General features: G+C 35.4%; 2 protein-coding genes across 6 annotated transcripts; both read left to right on the top strand.

Annotated features, from left to right (window-relative positions):
* The first annotated feature begins 8,736 nt into the window (after positions 1-8,736).
* LOC111461541 (protein WVD2-like 2) lies at positions 8,737-12,395 on the top strand. Of its 5 annotated transcripts, XM_023105098.1 has the most exons (8): positions 8,865-8,973; positions 9,842-10,259; positions 11,175-11,260; positions 11,372-11,456; positions 11,535-11,606; positions 11,727-11,837; positions 11,899-12,135; positions 12,166-12,395. In XM_023105098.1, the coding sequence occupies exons 2-8, from the start codon at positions 9,852-9,854 to the stop codon at positions 12,196-12,198; spliced, it is 1,032 nt and encodes a 343-aa protein (XP_022960866.1). In that variant the 5' UTR covers positions 8,865-8,973; positions 9,842-9,851; the 3' UTR covers positions 12,199-12,395. The 5 variants fall into 5 exon arrangements, with proteins under 5 accessions (XP_022960865.1, XP_022960862.1, XP_022960866.1 ...); XM_023105097.1 differs by having other exon boundaries at positions 8,737-8,973; positions 9,848-10,259; positions 11,899-12,395; XM_023105094.1 differs by having other exon boundaries at positions 8,738-8,973; positions 11,899-12,395.
* A 5,239-nt stretch (positions 12,396-17,634) lies between these two features.
* Positions 17,635-18,496, top strand: LOC111461542. Its single transcript, XM_023105099.1, has 2 exons — positions 17,635-18,198; positions 18,368-18,496. Exons 1-2 carry the CDS (start codon positions 17,703-17,705, stop codon positions 18,466-18,468), a joined length of 597 nt encoding a protein of 198 aa, XP_022960867.1. The 5' UTR covers positions 17,635-17,702; the 3' UTR covers positions 18,469-18,496.
* Positions 18,497-20,074: the final 1,578 nt, after the last annotated feature.

Below are 20,074 nucleotides of genomic sequence, written 5' to 3'. Positions count from 1 at the left end.
GCTTGGGATTTCTTGGGATGATGAACTAAGTAGGGTTACATTGTATTGCTTGGGATCTCGCACACTTTTTAAGACCAACCGAGAAGAAATTTACAAGACACTCGGTAGAAACTATTACATTGTATTGATTGAGATTTCTTGGGATGATGAACACTCGGTAGTAACTACTACATTGTATTGCTTGGAATTTCTTGGGATGATGAACACTCGGTAGAAACTAATACATTGTATTGCTTGGGATTTCTTGGGATGATGAATTGGGATTTCTTAGGATGATGAACACTCGGTAGAAACTACTACATTGTATTGCTTGGGATTTCTTGGGATGATGAACACTCGGTAGAAACTACTACATTGTATTGCTTGGAATTTCTTGGGATGATGAACATTCGGTAGAAACTACTACATTGTATTGCTTGAGATTTCTTGGGATGATGAACACTCGGTAGAAACTACTACATTGTATTGCTTGGAATTTCTTGGGATGATGAACACTCGGTAGAAACTAATACATTGTATTGCTTGGGATTTCTTGGGATGATGAATTGGGATTTCTTAGGATGATGAACACTCAGTAGAAACTACTACATTGTATTGCTTGGGATTTCTTAGGATGATGAACTAAGTAGGGTTACATTGTATTGCTTGGGATCTCACACACTTTTTAAGACCAACCGAGAAGAAATTTACAAGACACTCGGTAGAAACTATTACATTGTATTGCTTGAGATTTCTTGGGATGATGAACACTCGGTAGAAACTACTACATTGTATTGCTTGGAATTTCTTGGGATGATGAACACTCTGTAGAAACTAATACATTGTATTGCTTGGGATTTCTTAGGATGATGAACAGTCGGTAGAAACTACTACATTGTATTGCTTGGGATTTCTTGGGATGGTGGAGGGTAATTTATATACTAGATGGTAGTCGACCTATTCCTAAAATTTCTCAATGTTTTTTCTAAAATACTTAAATCTTTTTCCTAACTTTATTCCTAAAATCCCTAAATCATTTTCATACCTTTATTCCTAAAATCCTAAATCATAAATATAATTACTCATACAATGATTGGGCTTAACCCGATTGTTCTAGTGATGATATTTTAACATTACCCATCTACTAAATATAATCTACCAAATATATCTCTGCCTAATATCTACGGTATATATTTTCTTTAGGAAATATACTATCTTTACTCAAGTTAGATGATTTGAACTATTAGAATTCATACTTCCATTCATTTCTCTTTTATTTTTCTTCATGAAACTTTAGTGGAACTCGCTTTCTAAGTTTTAAGACTACTAAGCATTTTTATGTCTCTAACATCTACCGTACCAATAGCTTTGTCCGTTTCTAAATATTTAACTTTGAAACTCCCATGGCTAAAACAACTATACTCTTTTGAAATGGTCTATATTAACTTATATTGGGCACAATGTGATGATATAAATACTACACTTTTTTCTTGTTATATGAAATTTGATGCAACTTTAGTTCGTTCTTTTTTTTTTTTTTTTTTTTTTGTTAGAGCGTATTTTTTATTACATAAGTTATTTAGTCTAAATTTGATTAGATAAGCTACTTAGTCTCAATGAAGCTTAAATCAATGTACCTTTTTGTAACCTCTAAGCTGGTGTCACAACCTTACTAAGAAGACAATAAGTTGTGACTCCTATGTCGATATACAAGGCGACTTATTAACTTATGAACTTAACAGCAAAATGGGTAGATATGTAAATTCACTCCTCTATTGGGCTTAAATCAACTAGGCTATTGACAAAGCTAAATTGGTCTCCAGAGGTATGGGCTAAGGCCCAAATAAAATGATAAATAATAAATAACTTCAAAACAAAGGAAAATTCAATCTCAGACTAATTTAGACTCGTTTATGGTTGGGTTGGGTTGAAAATTTTTTTAAGACCAGCTCAGATTTTTTTAATTATTATTTAAAAAAAATCTTAATTAATAATTACAATCTGATAAGACTCAAATATCAAATATTTGCGAGTCACAATGTATCAGTAACACCAATTACAAACGTTAAACATTCTTAACTTTCATAATAATCAGGAAAGTAGGGTAGGGTTAGGTTTGGTTGTAACCTTTTTTTCGAGTCTGCCGGTTTGATCCAACCAAAAAAATGTCAACCTGCAAACTAACCCAAATTTCGATTTCCAAAAATTCAACCCAATCCAATCTTGGGCAATGGATTAGTCAAGTCCTCGAGCCATATGAATACCTCTAGTTCTTATATAGTGTCATCCAAGACTTATATTGACAAACACGTGCAACCATAAATTATTACAAAAGATTTTTATATTTTAAATCAAATTTCGAGGGAGAATTATGCGATTAATAGTTAATATTCAATTTGGTAAAATTTAGGAGTTTTTTTTATTGCTTTTAAGGTAAGGAAAGAAATAATAAATCATTCTTGGACTTTTCATCAAATGTAACTTTCAAAATAATTACCATTTGAAGAAAATGATTCTCTTGCCAATTCAAATTCATCCAAAGGTCAAAAAAGATTTACCTTCTTGCTCAATCCATCAATGAGATTGGTACATTACAATAAAATTACCATAATCTTTTTACCCTTTTAAACTTTTAGTTTTTTTTTTTTTTAATGATATAAAGGAAATACCGATTTTGCCCCTTAACCATTAAACATATGAAAATGTTCGAAAGAAGGCTATAGTTTAACACGAGAGTTACATGATTAAGTATGAGACGTTATAGTATGTACGATACATGGAGCTTTATATAGGGGTTAGAGTTTTTTGTAGGTCTTGACTTATGCACCGGTACCATAACATATGACTAACTACCCGAACTTAGCTACCTCTGGTACCAATTTCTTGTTTTTCGCTCAATATTTCATAATTTGGTGCATATGATTATGACGGGACTATGTTGAGACTCAAATGGGTTGCCAACCTCTCCGAGATATAATTGAGAATCATTTATGGGTAGTCTACATATATATCTTAGTTGACAGACACCTAATCGCTCGCTTATATTATGATGTTACTATGATCAGACGTTCATGTATAAACTATAAAGATATCTTATTACAAAATTTAAATTACAAGACTATAAAATTTACCCCCTGAGAGAGTAAGATTTACCATTTAAAGATAAAATTCTAGAATTTACTTTACAAATTCAAATATAAAGAGCGGTAAATATGGGGAAAAGGAAAGCCTTCAGACTTCAATAAAGGTGAAAACTATATAAAAGTGGATGGAAGGGAAAGAAAGGAAACATAATTTGAATTTGAATTTGAATTTGAATATGAATTTGAATATGAATTTGAATTTACCACACTTTTAAAAAGTTAATTTGGTTTCATTATTAAGCTTTATTTTTTAATAATTATAACTAAATTTTTATTGATTATAATCAATTAATTATTTATTGAAACTAATTTTGATTAGTTTATTTATTATTATGCATGATTCAACAAAATTATATTTAATAATTAAATATTTTATTATAATAATTATTTTTGTACATGTTACACAAATTCTTTTTTATTATTTTTCTAATTTATCATAATTATATAAGATTTATAATTTAAAATAATTTATTTCACATACACGATATTTGATTATTATACTAATTTTTTATAATTAGAGTGTTTATATAATTTTATTAGAATTATTTATTTTCGAATAATTATTAAAATTTATTGCTAAATAAACTTAAAATCTTAAAATTTAGGGCACATTATTCGTAATATATTTATTTGAAATTTAATTAATTAAAATTATTTTAACCTAATAAAAATAAAATAACTCACCACAATTAATTATAAAAAAAAAATCAAAATAGCACAGTTATTTAAATAATGATATTTTGTTCATAAAAATGTTCTTGTCAATCACGCAACTAGTATCACAGTCATGTTTGTCTAAAGCGTATTGTCTATGGTCATATGCTGGATGTCTCAATCATGTTTGTTCGGGACGTATTGTCTATGGTCGCATGTTCGTTCCTGGGTTAAAATAAGTGCTGCACAATCATGACAACTAGCATACAATGGGTCGATTAAATAATGACTTATTTTAGAAAACACATGGTTTTGGCTCGACAAGAACGAGTCGGGTGGAGCCTACATATTTTAAACCAAACAATTCTATTGAGTTAAGGGTAAAATTGTACATGAAACCTAAGTAAAACAAATTTAAATTTGGAGTAAAATGGGGACACCAAATGAAAATAAATAGATGCATTAAATAAGAGAGGTAGCCAATGAATGAAAAAGAAATAGGAGTAATATTAATTAATTTTCTTCTTTATTATTTGACTAAAAGTCTAACAATAAATTAATTGGACATAAATGCCCTCCATTATTAAGTGTAGAATTCAATGGATATTAAATTTTTTAAAAAAAAACATATTTTAACTTTATCGTCTTCTTATATAACTCTAGAATTCGACCATAAAAGAATAATTCACAAATGTACAGAAATTATGTAAACATAATTCACAAATTTAAAATGTTACAGGTTAATAGAATATTATGTCATGATTAAAAGTTACAGGGACCTGATGCATATTTGTGTGTCATGTACATCAAGATAATTCCTCGTTACGATGAATACGAACGCGTACATTATAACCGATGTTTTATGACATTTATTTTGTTCTTCTCTTTTAATGGATTTTAATTTTCTAATAGTAGTTTTGAAATATTAAAAAAAAAAAAAATCTTGTTTTCTTGAGACTTTTTTGTGTTATTATTTTTCAACCTTGCTTTCGGTTTGATGTTAAACAGATTCATTGGATTAGTAAGCTAATTCTAAGTGAGTCGTCTTAGAATGTAAGAATGATCATCATAGATTTCAAGTTCGATCTTAGAGTTATTCATCTTATAACCAACTCTTGGTTGGAATCAATTCGTTAAGTTAGTTTTTTTTTTTTGAAAGTTTGCAAGGATACTGGACGGTTCTCTAGTTTTGAAAAAATCCAGTATTATTGGCGCTTATGAACGTGAGACAGAGAACCGAGAATTATATATTTGTTGACCTTTTAATTCATGAAAAAAAAAACATTTATTTTTTATTTTTTTCACCCTTATTTATTTTTTTAAAAAAATAAATATATAAATTTATAGAAAAAGTATTTTAAAAAAAATCAATAAATAATGATTATGAATGCTGACCTCTGAATTCATTATTAAATAATAATTCTAAACTTAAAATCTCCACCAAAAAATTAAATAAATTTCTCTTCATTATTATGTCATTGACGGTATGGTACGAGTGAAGGTTGATGTGTATAATTATTGGCCTCCACAATGGTATGATATTGTCTACTAACACGACTATCCACAATGATATGATATTGTCTACTTTAAGCATAAAGTCTCATCGCTTTGCTTTGGGTTTCTCCAAAAGGCCTCATACCAATGGAGAGAGTATTATTTGATTATAAACTTATGAACATTCTCTAAATTAGTCGATGTGGGACTTTCATCTAACACCTCCCCTCAAACAACGTACGTCAAGGCTCGACTCTATTTCTTTTGGAGTTTTAGTCATTTTTTACTATGCCTTCGAGGAGACTCGACTCCTTTTTCTTTTGGAGTTCTTTGTTCGATATTTGAAGATTCTATTAACATGACTAAGTTTAGGGCATGACTCTGATACCATGTTACGAACACGACTCTCCACAAATGGTATGATATTGTCCACTTTGAGGCATTTTGGGGAAGCCCAAGGCAAAGCCACGAAAGTTTATGCTCAAAGTGGAGAGTCATGTTCGTCTAACACATCCCAATTTAACTAATGGGTTAAGATCTCTCACAACTCATCCCCACTTGTAAGCTGAACGAACATCTCTACCATCATTCCAACTAATATATTTTTTTTAAAATATATATATATATATATATATATATAATAATAATTTCGTCTCTATAATAAGATGTATAGTTACCACGACACGTCAACCAATTCTTCTCTTCCATCCTTCACGTTTTACAGTCAACTACAACAGGACCATAATGTATGAACTTTCATCACCTTCTCGACATTGACTATCCGTCTACCAACTTAAACATGTACATAATTAGTTGGTTGCATTATTTTTTTTTTTTATTAAAACGAAAACTCTTTTCTACCATCTTTGACTACAATAACGTCGATGAAGTGTCAACTTCAATTGATCTCGACCCAGTGCCCGCTCGGTAAACGCTATCGAAAATAACCAACATTATTCTAAATCTTTTTTTTTTTTTTTTTTTAAACTTGTATTGATATTGTTGTGATTTTTGTTTAAGAAACTTATTGAAAATAGAAAAGAAAAAAGTAAAATAAAATGAGAAAAAGCCAAAGGGGTAAAATGGGAAGGAGTGTAGAAATGGAGAATTTAATAAGAATCTCCGACCACTAGTCTTCGAATTTAAATAAAAAAAAAGAGCATTTATTAAGCTCACTGTCACACTTTTTCAGCTTTTAAATTAATTACTATGGATTTATTTCTTTTCAAAATTACTTTATTACCCTTTAGAAAATTAAGATTAAAATTGATTTTTTTTCTTTTTTTTTTAATTAATTAAATTTGTTTTATTTTATCATTTTATTTCATAAGAAAGATCATTACTTAATTTAAAAAAATAAAAATTTGAACTTAAATTGTAACGACATGTCGTAATAAATTAAGGGAAATTACTTCACAATAATAAATTGTAATTAATGAAATAAATAAATATTGTAGGACCAAAAAAAGAAAGTAAATAACTGCAAGGCAACTCCAAATAAATATCTAACTAAATAAAAATAGAATATTAATTACTTACTCATTTTGTGTGGCTGTTGGCTATTGTATAGTCTTTATCAACTTCTCTTTTTTAAAATTTTCGTAAATTTATTTAAAATTTTATCCGTAAACTAAACATATAATTTTATCTCCTAAGTATCGTGCCTTGTGATGTCAGCCACATTTGCAGCTCATTCCAGTACACTGATTAAAAGGAAAATGCATTGTGCAGAAATCTGCCTTATATTGCAACCTCCGATGCAATGTCAACTCATCCATGACACTGGGTACAAAAGGAAAATAGCCCAGACACTCGTTTACAATTCTCGTCCACATCATGACACACTTATGTGTGGCTCACTTAGGGTTCAAGACTGTGGACAATCAACAAAGTAACATCAAATTTGGCGAGCTTTCATATGTTACTTATAGAGACTTAATTTTAGAGTTGCTTGTCGAATATTACGATGGAACCCCAATTTTCGAGATTATGGCTCAAGACTGCATCTATCTCTCGTTAAGCTTGTCTATGACACCACTGAGAACACGGTTGATTAAACCTATATATATAGCAAGTGGGGCCCATGAGAAACTCAACCTTCATAGAGGTTTATGTCATTCACATCCGTTAGGTGATTCTTGGGTCATTCTATCAAATAATCATAATAATAATAATAATAATAATAATAATAATAATAATAATAATAATAATAATGATAGTAATAAATAATAATTCCTTGAATGCTTTTTTGTTTGTCCTCTTTATATTAAATTTCTTGAATATACACAAAAAGAAAAAAATAAAAATAATTAGAAATAAAAATGTCGGATCTGAATAATATGGGCAGAGGTTAGGTCAGCTTATTTGCCCTGCCCACACTCAAGTCTTTGTCAAGGGACACAAGAACAACAATTGTCACAAGATCTAATCAACAATGACCCTAAGACTCGTGCTAGTCCTAATTGGTGAGCGAGTCGGAGTTGACCCATTAACCCACTTTATAGAAAATAGATCACGGTTTAGTCAAATTGTAAGTTCAAAAACACATTTGATTTTAAAATTTCGACTGATGAAGGATGTGGAATGATTGCACTCCTATATCAGACGAATGTTGTCTATTAAGCTATGTCATGGGTTGAGAGAGACCAGTGTCATGATGTAACCGAGGAACACGATACATCATCTATTATATCAAGAAGAATGATAAAGATTGTCAAGCTAACGTTGTCACGTCGTCAATGGAGTCATAGACAACTTTAATGGAGGTTAGATGAGACCCCGAGTAACGACCTTAAAAGTTGAGGTTTCGATAGAGTTTTAACAAGTGTTTTTAGAGTCAAGTAACCAAACTTCTCATCGCCAATCACTGTAATAAAACTGACATAAAATATGACTAAATTATACAAAAATATTTGACTGAAGGGTTATCATAACAGATTAAAACAAAATAGTTATTTATTTTTGTAAAATTCAAACAAAAGAATTTAATTCGAAAATAACTCAAAATTACCATTTTAAAAATTGATTTAATTTTCTACCTTATTAAATTTGGAAAAAAAACAAATAAATTAAAATAAATAATATTATTTTATGTCGAATCAAAATAGAGGGTTCTCCAAACAAATCTGATTCGTGGCCAATTTGACATTTGCAGGTGGGGCCCACTTCCCAACAGACTCCGTTCTCTCTTGCCTCCACCCCGTTTCAAATTTTCTGCCGTTCAACTTAACGCCCCGCCGTTACTTATCTTCTGAACCCAAAAAAAAAAATAATAATAATAATAAATAAATATAAATAAAAATATAAAGAATTTAATATTTTGATGGAACAATCAAGGTTACAATTCAATCCTATCTTACGATAAAGAATATTTATATTTGTAACCTAGCTATAGATTCGAACGTTATATAAATGGAAGCCACCGCGGTTCGATACCAGTTTTGTGAGAACGTCATTTACAATTTTTGACTAGAAATTGAAAAAAAAAAAAGAAAAAAAAAGCAGAACATTTCTTTTTTTTTCCTTTGGTTTGTCTTGTTATTCAGAGTGGAGGGAGGAAGGGAAGAGGAGAAAAGGGTGATTCCTAGAGAGAAGAGAGAGAGGGGGAGGGGGCGGGGGGTGGGGGGTGAGGTTAAAGATCTTGTTAGATCGAGCTACAATCGCTACTCAATCTTCTACATTATCTCTCATTCTAATACTTCAGGTCTGTGATTTTTTTCATTCCTAAAATGTGTGTTTGTTTCTTTTCTTTTGGTTTTTGAGCTCTTTTGAATGATGGGTTCTCTCTCTAATTCATTTCTTCTTTTGATTTTGAGCTTTTTTGCCCTCTCTGTTTGATGTTTGCCTCTGTTTTCTTGGTGGGTTTCGATCTATTCTCATTTCTGTTCTAATTTAACTCATGTTTGTCTCTATTTTCTTGGTGAGTTTCTACTCTCTCTGCTGTTTATGTTCTAATTTTTGCTCTCTCTGGTTTTGTTTGGTGATTCTTTGAGTTTTCGATCTAAATTGTCGTCCTATTTCATGTTCATCTCTGTTTTCTTGGTGGATTTTCAGTCTCTTTTGCTTCTGTTTGAAATTTTGGTCATCTATGGAGTTGTTCTTGGGTTCTATTTGATGTTTGTCTACTTTTTCTTGGTGGGGTTTTACTCTTTCTCTTGTTTCTGCTCGAATTTTTGGTTCTCTGAGGTAATTTAGATCTTTTTGGACTGAAACTTTGGTAATTTTTTATGTTTTTCTCTACTTTTCTCTTGGAGAATTTGAACTTCTTGTGATAATGTGACTGTAAAATTGGTCTCTATTTGATTGGATTCTCTTCCCTTTTGAATGTTAGTGATGGATAATGAATAATATTTCAAGATCCCGGGGAGGAGAACGAAATATTCTTTATAAGGGTGCGTAAACCTCTCCTTACTAGACGTGTTTTAAAAAATTTGAGAGAAGCCCGAGAGAGAAAGCCCAAAAGTGGACAATATCTGCAAGTCTTTTGTTTTGGTCGTGTTATATCTTGGATTTAAGTTTAGTTTTGACCCTTGTTCATGACTCGAATCGTGTTAACCGATTGCCTTATGCAGCTGCAGCATCATGGGGAGGGAGCCAAGTGGTGTACAAGTCGAACAAAAGGCGAACGGGGTTGCTCATGACATAGTTCATGTTGATCCAAGAGTTGCAGGAAGAAACATTGAGGCCAAGGACTATGAAGTGAAGGAATGTACTGAAGAAAACTTGATCATTGAAAAATATGAAGAGAAGCAAGAGGTGTTGAGTACTAAAAGCACGAATGTTGATGCGGAGGAGAAATACGAGAAGCCTCAAGTCGACGAGTACAAGAAGTCGAGCCCAATTGGATCGAAATCTCCAGGAAATATGAGGGGGCAATGCACTGTTCCTCAGCCATTTACGTTGGAAACCGAAAAGCGCGGTCTGTGCACACATACTGGTGTCATTAGTTCACCAAATATGCAATCTCCTTGTGCTAAGAAGAACTCTCAGGTAAGTAATGTTCGTAATTGCCTGCCTATATCTGGTTTGAAGTCTGTTATGACATTGTTTGTTTTTTGGTTGCTTTACTAATTCTGTATTATATTCTCTTAGTACTTTGGTTGTTTTACCATTTAATGGACCTGTCCCTTTTCTTGTACCACGTCTCATTCGAGTGCCCTGGCTCTCCGAAAATGTCTTTGAGTTCTACGCCATGTCGGCTAACTCACTCGATTTATAACGAAACTTCTCAAGTACTATTTTTGAGAGAGGCTAGAATGAAACAGTTTGGCTGTGAGATCCCGGTTGGAGAGAGGAACGAAGCATTCCTTGTAAGGGTGTGGAGACCTCTCCCTAATAGACGCGTTTTAAAGCCTTAAGAGAAAGCCCAGAAGGGAAAACCCAAAGAGGACAATATTTGCTAGCGGTGGGCTTGGGCTGTTACAAATGGTTCAGAGTTAGGCACCGGATGGTGTGCTAGTGAGGACGTTGGGCCCCCAAAGGGCATGGATTTTGAGATCCCACGTCGGTTGGGGAGAGAAACGAAGCATTCCTTGTAAGGGTGTAGAAACCTCTCTCAAATAGACGCGTTTTAAAACCTTGAGGGAAAACCCAAAAGGGAAAGCCCCAAGAGGTTTGTGGTGGGCTTGGGCTATTACAAATAGTTTAGAGCCACACACTGGACGGTGTGCTAGCGAGGACGCTGAGCCTCCAAGGTAGGTGGATTGCGAGATCCCACCTCGGTTGGAGAGAGGGACGAAACATTCCTTTTATGGGTGTAGAAACATTTTCCTAGCAGACACGTTTTAAAACCTTGAGAGGAAGCTAGAAGAGACAACCTAAAAAGGACAATATTTGCTAGTGACGGGCTTGGACGGTTACATTGGCAGTCATGATTAATGGTTGAAATTTTCTTCTTGTTTACAGCCAAATTCACCTCCTTCGTTAAGGAAGCATATGCAGCTCGATAAGAAATATCACGACGAAGAAGATAATTGGTCCATCACTTCCTCGTATCCTAATCTCGACATCGAAACACTTTTTACATTCAGTAATTGATTTCTTTCACATGGTAAATTGTTTACAATCCATTTTTGACTTGAATGATCCTTAGCCAAGTTTAGTACTGCTACTTCTGTGAAATCTAAGGTAACGGTTTGTGTTGCTCCGACATTTCGATCAGCAAGTCGTGCCGAGAGAAGGAAGGAGGTAACTCAACCGACACTTCTTATTACAAACGTTCTCGACGTTCTACACACCGTTAAATCACTCGTCTTTATTTTTCAGTTTTACCAAAAGTTGGAAGAGAAACACAAAGCTTTACAGGCAGAGAAAAGCCAATATGAAGCTAGAACGAAGGTATCTAAGTTGCACGAAGTCGAACATGTGAACTATTAATTAATATCGATTAGAACGAAACATTCTTTTTCATTCCGATTCAACTCGTGAGAGACTGTTAGAACTTTTCATTGTTGATAGGAAGAACAGGAAGCAGCCATCAAGCAACTAAGGAAGAGCTTAATCATCAAAGCAAATCCAGTGCCTACTTTCTACTATGAAGGACCTCCACCCAAAGCTGAACTCAAGAAGGTGAGAGTTTCAAACTCGACTTTTTTCGTAACCTTTGGCTCATCCATGTTGGTCATTGCAGCTGCCATTGACACGACCCAAGTCGCCAAATTTTACACGGAGAAGGAGCTATGGTGATGCAGTTAACTCAAATGTAGAGAAGGGAAAAGTATGTGCACGAGAGAAACGACATAGCCTCGGTAGTATCAGGGCAGTGTCGACTAATCTTACGACGACTCCGAAAGTCAACGGGAAAGTCAGCGGTCGGAATAGTGGTAGCAAGGTGAAGGAGAGAGTAAATGAGGAGAAGGAGACAGGAAAAAGCTCTGGTGGTAAGATTGGTGAGCAGAGAAGCAATTTGGATATAAGAGTTCAGTCATGAACTTGGTCGAAGGTTTTAACTGGATTTTGGTAATATGAAAATTGTAAATGTTTGGTACTCATAATTTGTACTCACAAATGTGTTAGCCCAGGAGAAAGAGAGTGTGTGTGTCTGTGTTTGATGACTTCTTTTCTTGATTTAGAAATGGTTTTGGAAGATTTAACACTATTTTCCTTCTGATTCTCTCGTGCACGAGATGACTTTTTGGCGTCGTGTATGGTTTCTTTGTGTTGGGATATGGAGTCTGCTGACTGTTTATATATCGTTAGTGGCTATATCTGTTAAAGCTATATAGAGTAAATTGAAACTATATACATATACCCCTTAGTGTAGCCAATATTTCTCCTTGCTTCTTCTCTCTCTTGTTCTTTGTTTTCATCTTGATCGTGCGTGTGTGTTGTTGTGTGATCCTAATTACTTGTATCAGAGCTGGAGGGATTCACCACGATCTGTGAAGATGGAAAGTTCAAAGATTGAAATTGAGAAGTTTGATGAATCGAATTTCAGTTTCTGGAAGACGTAGATTGAAGATTATCTGTACTAGAAAGATCTTCACAAACCCCTGTTGGAGGTGAAGTTGGATACCATGACCACGGAGTAGTGGAAGCTCAAGGATCATCAAGACTTATGGTTGATTTGGTGGACGCTGTTAAAAAATGTGGCGTTCAACATCATCAAGGAGAAGATGATGTCGAACCTATTGAAGACGCTATTGAATATGTACAAAAAATCGTTGACTATGAAAAAGGTATATTTGATGCGGAGACTGTTCAATCTTCAAATGTCTGAAGTTGGATTTGTTGAAGATCGTATAAATTTGTTCAACATAATTGTAAGTCAATTGAGCTCGGTAGAAATTATTTTCGAAGATGAAATTAAATCATTGATTTTAATGTTACCTTTACCCGAGTCTTGGGATACTGTAGTTGTCGCTATCAGCAGTTCATGAGGATCTAATAAGTTTGATGAAATTTGAGATGTAGTTCTCAATGAAAGTATTCGCAAACGGGAAATTGGACATTTATTAGACAATGCTCTCAGTGTTGATCGAAGGGGAAAAAGTAAATCAAAGAGCCCAAACAAACATGGACGATCAAAATCAAAGAACAGGGGAAAATCTTCAAACAAACCAAACGTAAAGTGTTAGAATTGTGAAGAAAAAAGGCACTTTCAGACAGATTTTACAAAATTGAAGAAGAAACATAATCATAAATCTGATGATGAGAATGATTATATATATTCAGCCCAACGTACTGAGAATGCTCTAATCCTTAGTGTGAACAGCCCGATTGAATCTTAGATTTTGGATTCAGGTGCATCATTTCATTCGTCTCCAAGTAGGAAATTGTTTCAAAATTTCAAATCAGAAAATTTTGGAAAAGTGTATCTTGCCGACAACAAAACCTTAGAGATTAAAGCGAAGGGAGATGTCTGCATACAAACTCCAACAGAAAATCAGTGGACATCAAATGAAGTCAGATATATTTCTGGTCTTAAGAAGAAACTGATCTCTATTGATCAGTTGGATAACATAGGTTATGCATCACAGTTTGGAAAAAGTTCGTGGAAGATTGTGAAGTATGTCATGGTGGTAGCATGTGGAACAAAATTTGGAACCCTATACACCACTGCAGGGTGTATAAACACGACTTATTGCCGAGAGTGGTTCCAATTCAAGTCTACAACACAATAGACTTGAACATATGAACGTCAAAGGAATGAACATGCTGGCTGTAAAAACTATTGATATGAGTCTTTGTGAGAGCTGTGCTACGGGGCAAACATAAACAAGTTAGTTTTACAAAGGCTATCAGAGAACCAAAGAAAGTGCGATTGGAAATGATCCATATAAACGGTTGGGGACCATTTCGAGTTTCATCACTTGGTGAATCAAAGTTCTATGTCACATTCATTGATAATTTCAACAGGAAGGTATGAGTTTATTTCTTGAGACACAAGTCAGATGTGTTTGCCACCTTCAAGAAGTGGAAAGCTGAAATTGAAAATCAGACCGGCTTGAAGATCAAATGCCTATGGTCTGACAATGAAGGGGAGTACGACAAGTCAGAGTTTAAAACATTTTGTGCAGCTGAGGGAATTAGATTAATGAGGATAGTTCTCAATAAGACAAGACAAAATGACATTGGAGAACGAATGAACATAACATTGAATGAGCGGGCAAGAAGCATGAGGATTCATTCTGGACTACCAAAGACATTCTGGGCTGATGTTGTAAACATACAACCTATTTGATCAATAGAGGATCGTCAGTACCCTTGGAGTTCAAATTACCAAAAGAAGTATGAACAGAAAAAGAACTCAAGTACTCTCACTTGAGAACTTATTGTACAACGTATGTTCATGTTGATCCAGAGAAGAAAGACAAGCTTGGTGCTAATGTTGTGAAGTGCTACTTCATAGGCTATGGCGATTATATGTTCAAGTACAAGTTTTGGGATGATAAGAATAGGAAAATCCTAAGACATAGTGACGTGACATTTGATGAAAATGTCATGTACAAGGACAAAGAGAAGATAAACTCTGAAACTACAAAGCAAGTGAGAGTTGAGCTTGAGTTGTAGGAAAACTCACCAAGTGATGTTACACCAGAAGCTCAAGAAACTTCTGAGGTTGTTGCTAAAGACTAGACGTGGCTCAAGTTACACCTGAGTAGGTGTTGAGGAGATCATCTAAAACTATCAGAACACCAAATAGATATCCACTTTCATTACCTTATCTGTTGCTGACTAACGAAGTAGAACCAAGGTTTTTTAACTAGGCCCTACAAGTGGAAGATTTAACCAAGTGGGAGCAAGTCATGGATGATGAGATAAACTCACTTGAAAAGAACAATACGTGGGTGTTGACTGAGTTACCTACATGAAAGAGAGCTTTGTTGAACAAATAGATGTTCAAAATCAAGGTTGAACCAGATGGCAAAAGGAGGTTCAAGGCTCGGTTAGTAGTTAAAGGATATTCACAAAGGAAAGACATTGATTATGTTGAAATCTTTTCTTCTGTTGTGAAATTAACTACTATCCGAGTTTTGCCGAGTATTGTTGCATCAGAGAATTTGTACCTTGAGCAAATGGATATAAAAACAGCATTCTTACATGGATATCTAGATGAGGAGTTCTACGTGCAACAACTAGAAGGTTTGCAGCTCCAAGCAAAGAACACATGGTGTGTAAGCTCAATAAGAGCTTGTATGGACTGAAACAAGCACCGAGACAAGGGTACAAGAGGTTTGAATCCTTCACGTGCAAGAGTGGTCCCACAACAGTGAAAAGGATCGGTGTTATTACCTCGAACGGAAGAGCCAATTAGCATGTGCCATATGTCACTTCGAGGGAGTGTCTATACTCCCCTTAGGTGTGTTTGTACGCGTGCATGGGGAGCATTCTTCTCCGCGTGAAGGCACGTGTAGGCATGTGAGTCTCCCTTTTTACCCCGTTCAGACCTTGTTTGACTATTTTTGCGATACTAACTTTTATTTGACTTAAACTAGGACATACCAAATAAATTTTAATTTTTTTTTTTTTTTTGAGCTTCTTAACACGCAAAAAACTGAGTTCAAGAAGGCACACATTATCGAGGTAAGTAAACACACGGACTTTAGGCAAGTAATACTTTAGAGATCATTACGAGGTGCTAGCATGCAAGCATTCCTTAGCTTAGGTTGTTAAAAAAATGCATGTTAAAGACTTTGGAGGGGCGTTTTTGGATGAGTATGTATTGTATGTATGTTATGAAAAATTACCGTTATACTCCTAGGATTATATTTTTTTTTAAGAAGTGTGTTGTTTTATATTTTATGCAAAGCTAGAGAGTGAATATGCACGACTAGAATACGAATTAGACAATAAGGATGAGTAAGAACGAACAGAGGTATGACCTGTGTGCACCCAAAAGCTGGATTAGCTTGAGGAGTTGGTCCTAGACATCCTGGAAACAAGATACAAATTTTAAACTGCCTAGATCTCCTTAAGAATCTAGTAGACATCTATGACATCAAAGAAAGCTATCCAATGTCAAAGAACAAAATAGTAGCTCACCTTAAAGATGAGACTTGTCGCTCGGTTGATCTCCAATGCTAGAAAAAGGTGAACTACCTCATTCGAACCCAGAGTGGGTTCTTGAGCAGTTAAAATACCGTTTGAAACTTTGAGGCACCCATGATTCTCAAATAGCAGTAGAGACGAGGTCCAAACTTTCTCGAGTACAGAGTAAAGCCCATAGATACTTACTAGGATAAGGATGCAATAAGAGTCTACAAGTAGGTTAGTTACTTACTATTTTTATACTCACTCCTTTCTCTTTTCTTTCTCAGGGGTTCACAGGCTACCAGTTGAGGTAGAGCGTTGGAGAGTCCCAGACTCATTTTCCCCGTTTGTAATAAATTTAAATAGCACATTTTATAATTGAATTTTATTTTATATTTAATTTTAGTGTGGTTGTCTTTAATTCGATTTAAATTTTATCGAATTTTCATCTTTTATTTTTAATTCACATTTATTTTTGTTTATTTTGTCTTCATCGTCCGAAATTCGAAGCCTTAAAAATTAAGTCATAACATACCTAAAGCGTAAATCTCATCTATTGGGTTTTAATTCCTCATGCGTAATCCAAAACTCAAAGGAACGACTTATGAATCATTATTCATATATAATTCAGTGCATCTAACGATGAAATACAAATACGAAGAACACAACAGTAATCCTAAGTTACCCGATTTTCAACACTCATCATTAGCAAATTCTACCTAAGATAATTCTATAAGATTATTTTCGAGCTCATAAGCATACAATCACATGTCAAATAGATCAATCCTAGCATCTTGGTTCGATGATAACACGACGATCGTTAATTATGCATAATCAGGCTAACTATTTTAAAGGAAGACTGCAATCATTGTTTGAGAAAGTTCCTCGGCTCAGTTTATCTCCTTCCTCTGGCTCAAATTTCATGAAACTCCTCGATTAAAAAGAGTGAAACCGATAAAAAATGGATCGAAAAGTAGGCTTTAAACGGTGTAAATGAGTAAAAAAATATGGTTTAACCAAGCCGACTAGGACCGAATCAGTCCAACCGGTGTCGGTGACGTCATATAAGAATACCTAGGGAAACAAGAATAATCTAATATTTTACCCAAAAATCCCTAAATCCAAAAAATTCTAAGTATAGGAAACTAGACAAGAAGTAACTATATTAAGGGTTGGTTGAAAAGGAATGGTTGGAAAGACAATAACTGAATTAACCACCTTGTGAATGATGGCCATATCATTGTTTTCCTTCTCCCCATTAAAGCCCTCTCCTTCTTCTCTGCCCTCACTCGGTCGGGCTGGCTCTGGCCTTCTTCTTATACCGATTCCCATCTCGGCCTCCTCCCTGTCCCCGACCCCGACCCCGACCCCAACCCTCTAACCTCGCGTGTGTGTGGCGGGCGGGTCGTCACCGCTACTGCCACTCACTTTTTTGTTTCTTTAAATTGTTTTTCTTTTGACATGACCCTAATGGACAAGAAACTCTTACAAAGAATGCCATCATCACTATCATCATCGTCATCATGCCCGTCACTCCACGAGTCGGAGGACGAGCTGAAACACATGCCATTGGCACCGCCGCGCCAAAAGAACAAGAAGCATTTGTCGAAGCAACTTTCAATGTGCGAGACACCAAGGGACCTCGCATGGGAGAAGCGACGACGACAAATGCTCCGCCCAAGGAACGCGTCAACCGATAGAGATGACTTGACTGATGAGGATTGGAATGAGCTCAAAGGTTGTATTGAGCTAGGGTTTGCATTCAAAGAGGAAGATGGTCACAAACTATGTGGTACATTACCAGCCCTTGACCTTTACTTCGCCGTTAACCGACAGCTTTCTCCGAGCCCAGTGTCTACACCCCATAGCAGCACCTCGTCGTCATCTCTCGGCGCAAGGTCTTCATCGTTCGAGAGCCCCAAAAGTGAGTCTGAGACATGGAAGGTTTGCAGTCCAGGTACGTGAACATAGCTATTGTTAATGTGTTAGGAATCACGAATTTCCATTTGTATGAGATTCAAGCCATGAGAGCTTATGCTCGAAGTGGACAATTTCATACCATTGTGGAGAGTCGTGTTCGTGTAACAAAATGAAGCTAATTTCGGGTCGAATTTTGATGGATTTAGGGGAAGATCCAAAGCAAGTGAAGGCAAAATTGAGACATTGGGCACAAGCTGTGGCATGTTCGGTGATGCAATCATTGGGAGAACATAAAGGGAAATTTTGAGGAAAGATATTGTACAGAGCAGAGGAGTAAGAAGGAAAAAAAATAAAATTAAAAAAAAAAAAAGAAAAAAAAAAGAAGGAGGCAGAAGGGGTTTGGTTTCGAACCTTTGAATTAGGGATTGGTGCAACTTATAAGGTTAAATTAATTCTGCAATTCTCTTGTAGTTTTAACAACAAAAAAAGGTGTCACTCTGGTTTGGAGCTAGCTTATTATATATATATGTGAGGGCCAAAGGAGAAGCCAGAGGCATTTAATGGGAACTTTGGTATATAATTAACTTAGGGGGGAAATATGTTCTTTTTCTTTCTCATTATTTAATGTTCATTGTACTTCTATACAAACATATATATACATATATAACTATATTTTTCTGTGTTCTTACCTGTATGTTACCCGTTCATTCTGTTTCTGCATTTTGATCTGTGATCAGGGTTTTAGTTCTTCTTTGTTAGTTTTGAAAATCTTTTTCTGGGATGTCGTGTGCCGGTCGGAATTGATCTGGTGTGATATCTTATATTGGTTGGGGAGGAGAACGAAACACCCTTTATAAGGGTGTGGAAACTTTTTCTTAACAGATGCGTTTTAAAGCTTTGAGGGGGAAGCTTGGAAGGGAAAGGCTAAAGAGGACAATATTTGTTAGCGGTGAGCTTGGGCTGTTGCAAATGGTATTAGGGCAAGACACTGGACTATGTGTTAGTGAGGAGGGTAGACATGAGGCGGTGTGCCAGTATAAGGATGTTGGGCCTTGAAGGGGGCGGATTTTGTGGTGGTTCTATATCGATTGGAGAAAGGAACGAGTGTTAGTGAGGACTTTGGGCCCTGCAGGGGGTGGATTGTGATATCCTATATTGGCTAGGGAGGAGAACGGAACACCCTTTATAAGGGTGTGAAAACCTTTCCCTAATAGATGCGTTTTAAAGCTTTGAAGGGAAGTTTGAAAGGGAAAGCCTAAATAGTATTAGAGCCAGACACTGGACTATGTGCCAATGAGGAGGATGTTTCTCGAAGGAGGGTAGACACGAGACAGTATGCCAGTAAAAATGCTGGGCCTTGAATGGTGGTGGATTGTGATATCTCATATTGTTTGGGGAGAAGAATGAAACATCGTTTATAAGGGTGTGGAAATCTTTCCCTAGCTAGCAAATGTGTTTTAAAGCCTTGAGGGGAAGCCCGAAAAGACATATGGACCCTATCGATGGGATCGAGATGACAAGACGAGATGCGACGTTGCATTGAGAGACCTTGACCCCGAGTAGAGGCAAGGTCGAGCTGAATGACTTGGCCTAGTGTAGAGGCAAGTCGGATGTGACGAAGACGATTGAACATGCATGCGCAGGCAACGTGTGTGGTTGAACAAGCTTGGATTCCGCACAAGCAATGTTCGATTGACGAAGACAAACCTCGCCTAAAGTCCGACGAAGCCACAAAGCCGGGGCAAAAAAAAAATATATATAGGGCTTAATTCCCCTTGCGGCTGATCATGAGCATGTCAAGATCACGACGTCGCACGGTAAAAAATGTAGTGAAAGTCCAAAGAGAACAATATTTGCTAGCGGTGGATTTGGGCCGTTACATCTAGTGAGGGTAATAAGACTGACTCCATCTG

Source organism: Cucurbita moschata, unplaced genomic scaffold (assembly GCF_002738365.1).
Source record: "Cucurbita moschata cultivar Rifu unplaced genomic scaffold, Cmos_1.0 Cmo_Scf00025, whole genome shotgun sequence".
Classification (NCBI taxonomy): domain Eukaryota; kingdom Viridiplantae; phylum Streptophyta; class Magnoliopsida; order Cucurbitales; family Cucurbitaceae; genus Cucurbita; species Cucurbita moschata.
The sequence above is the reverse complement of the archived record's forward strand: the minus strand, read 5'-3'. Positions and strand labels throughout refer to the sequence as shown.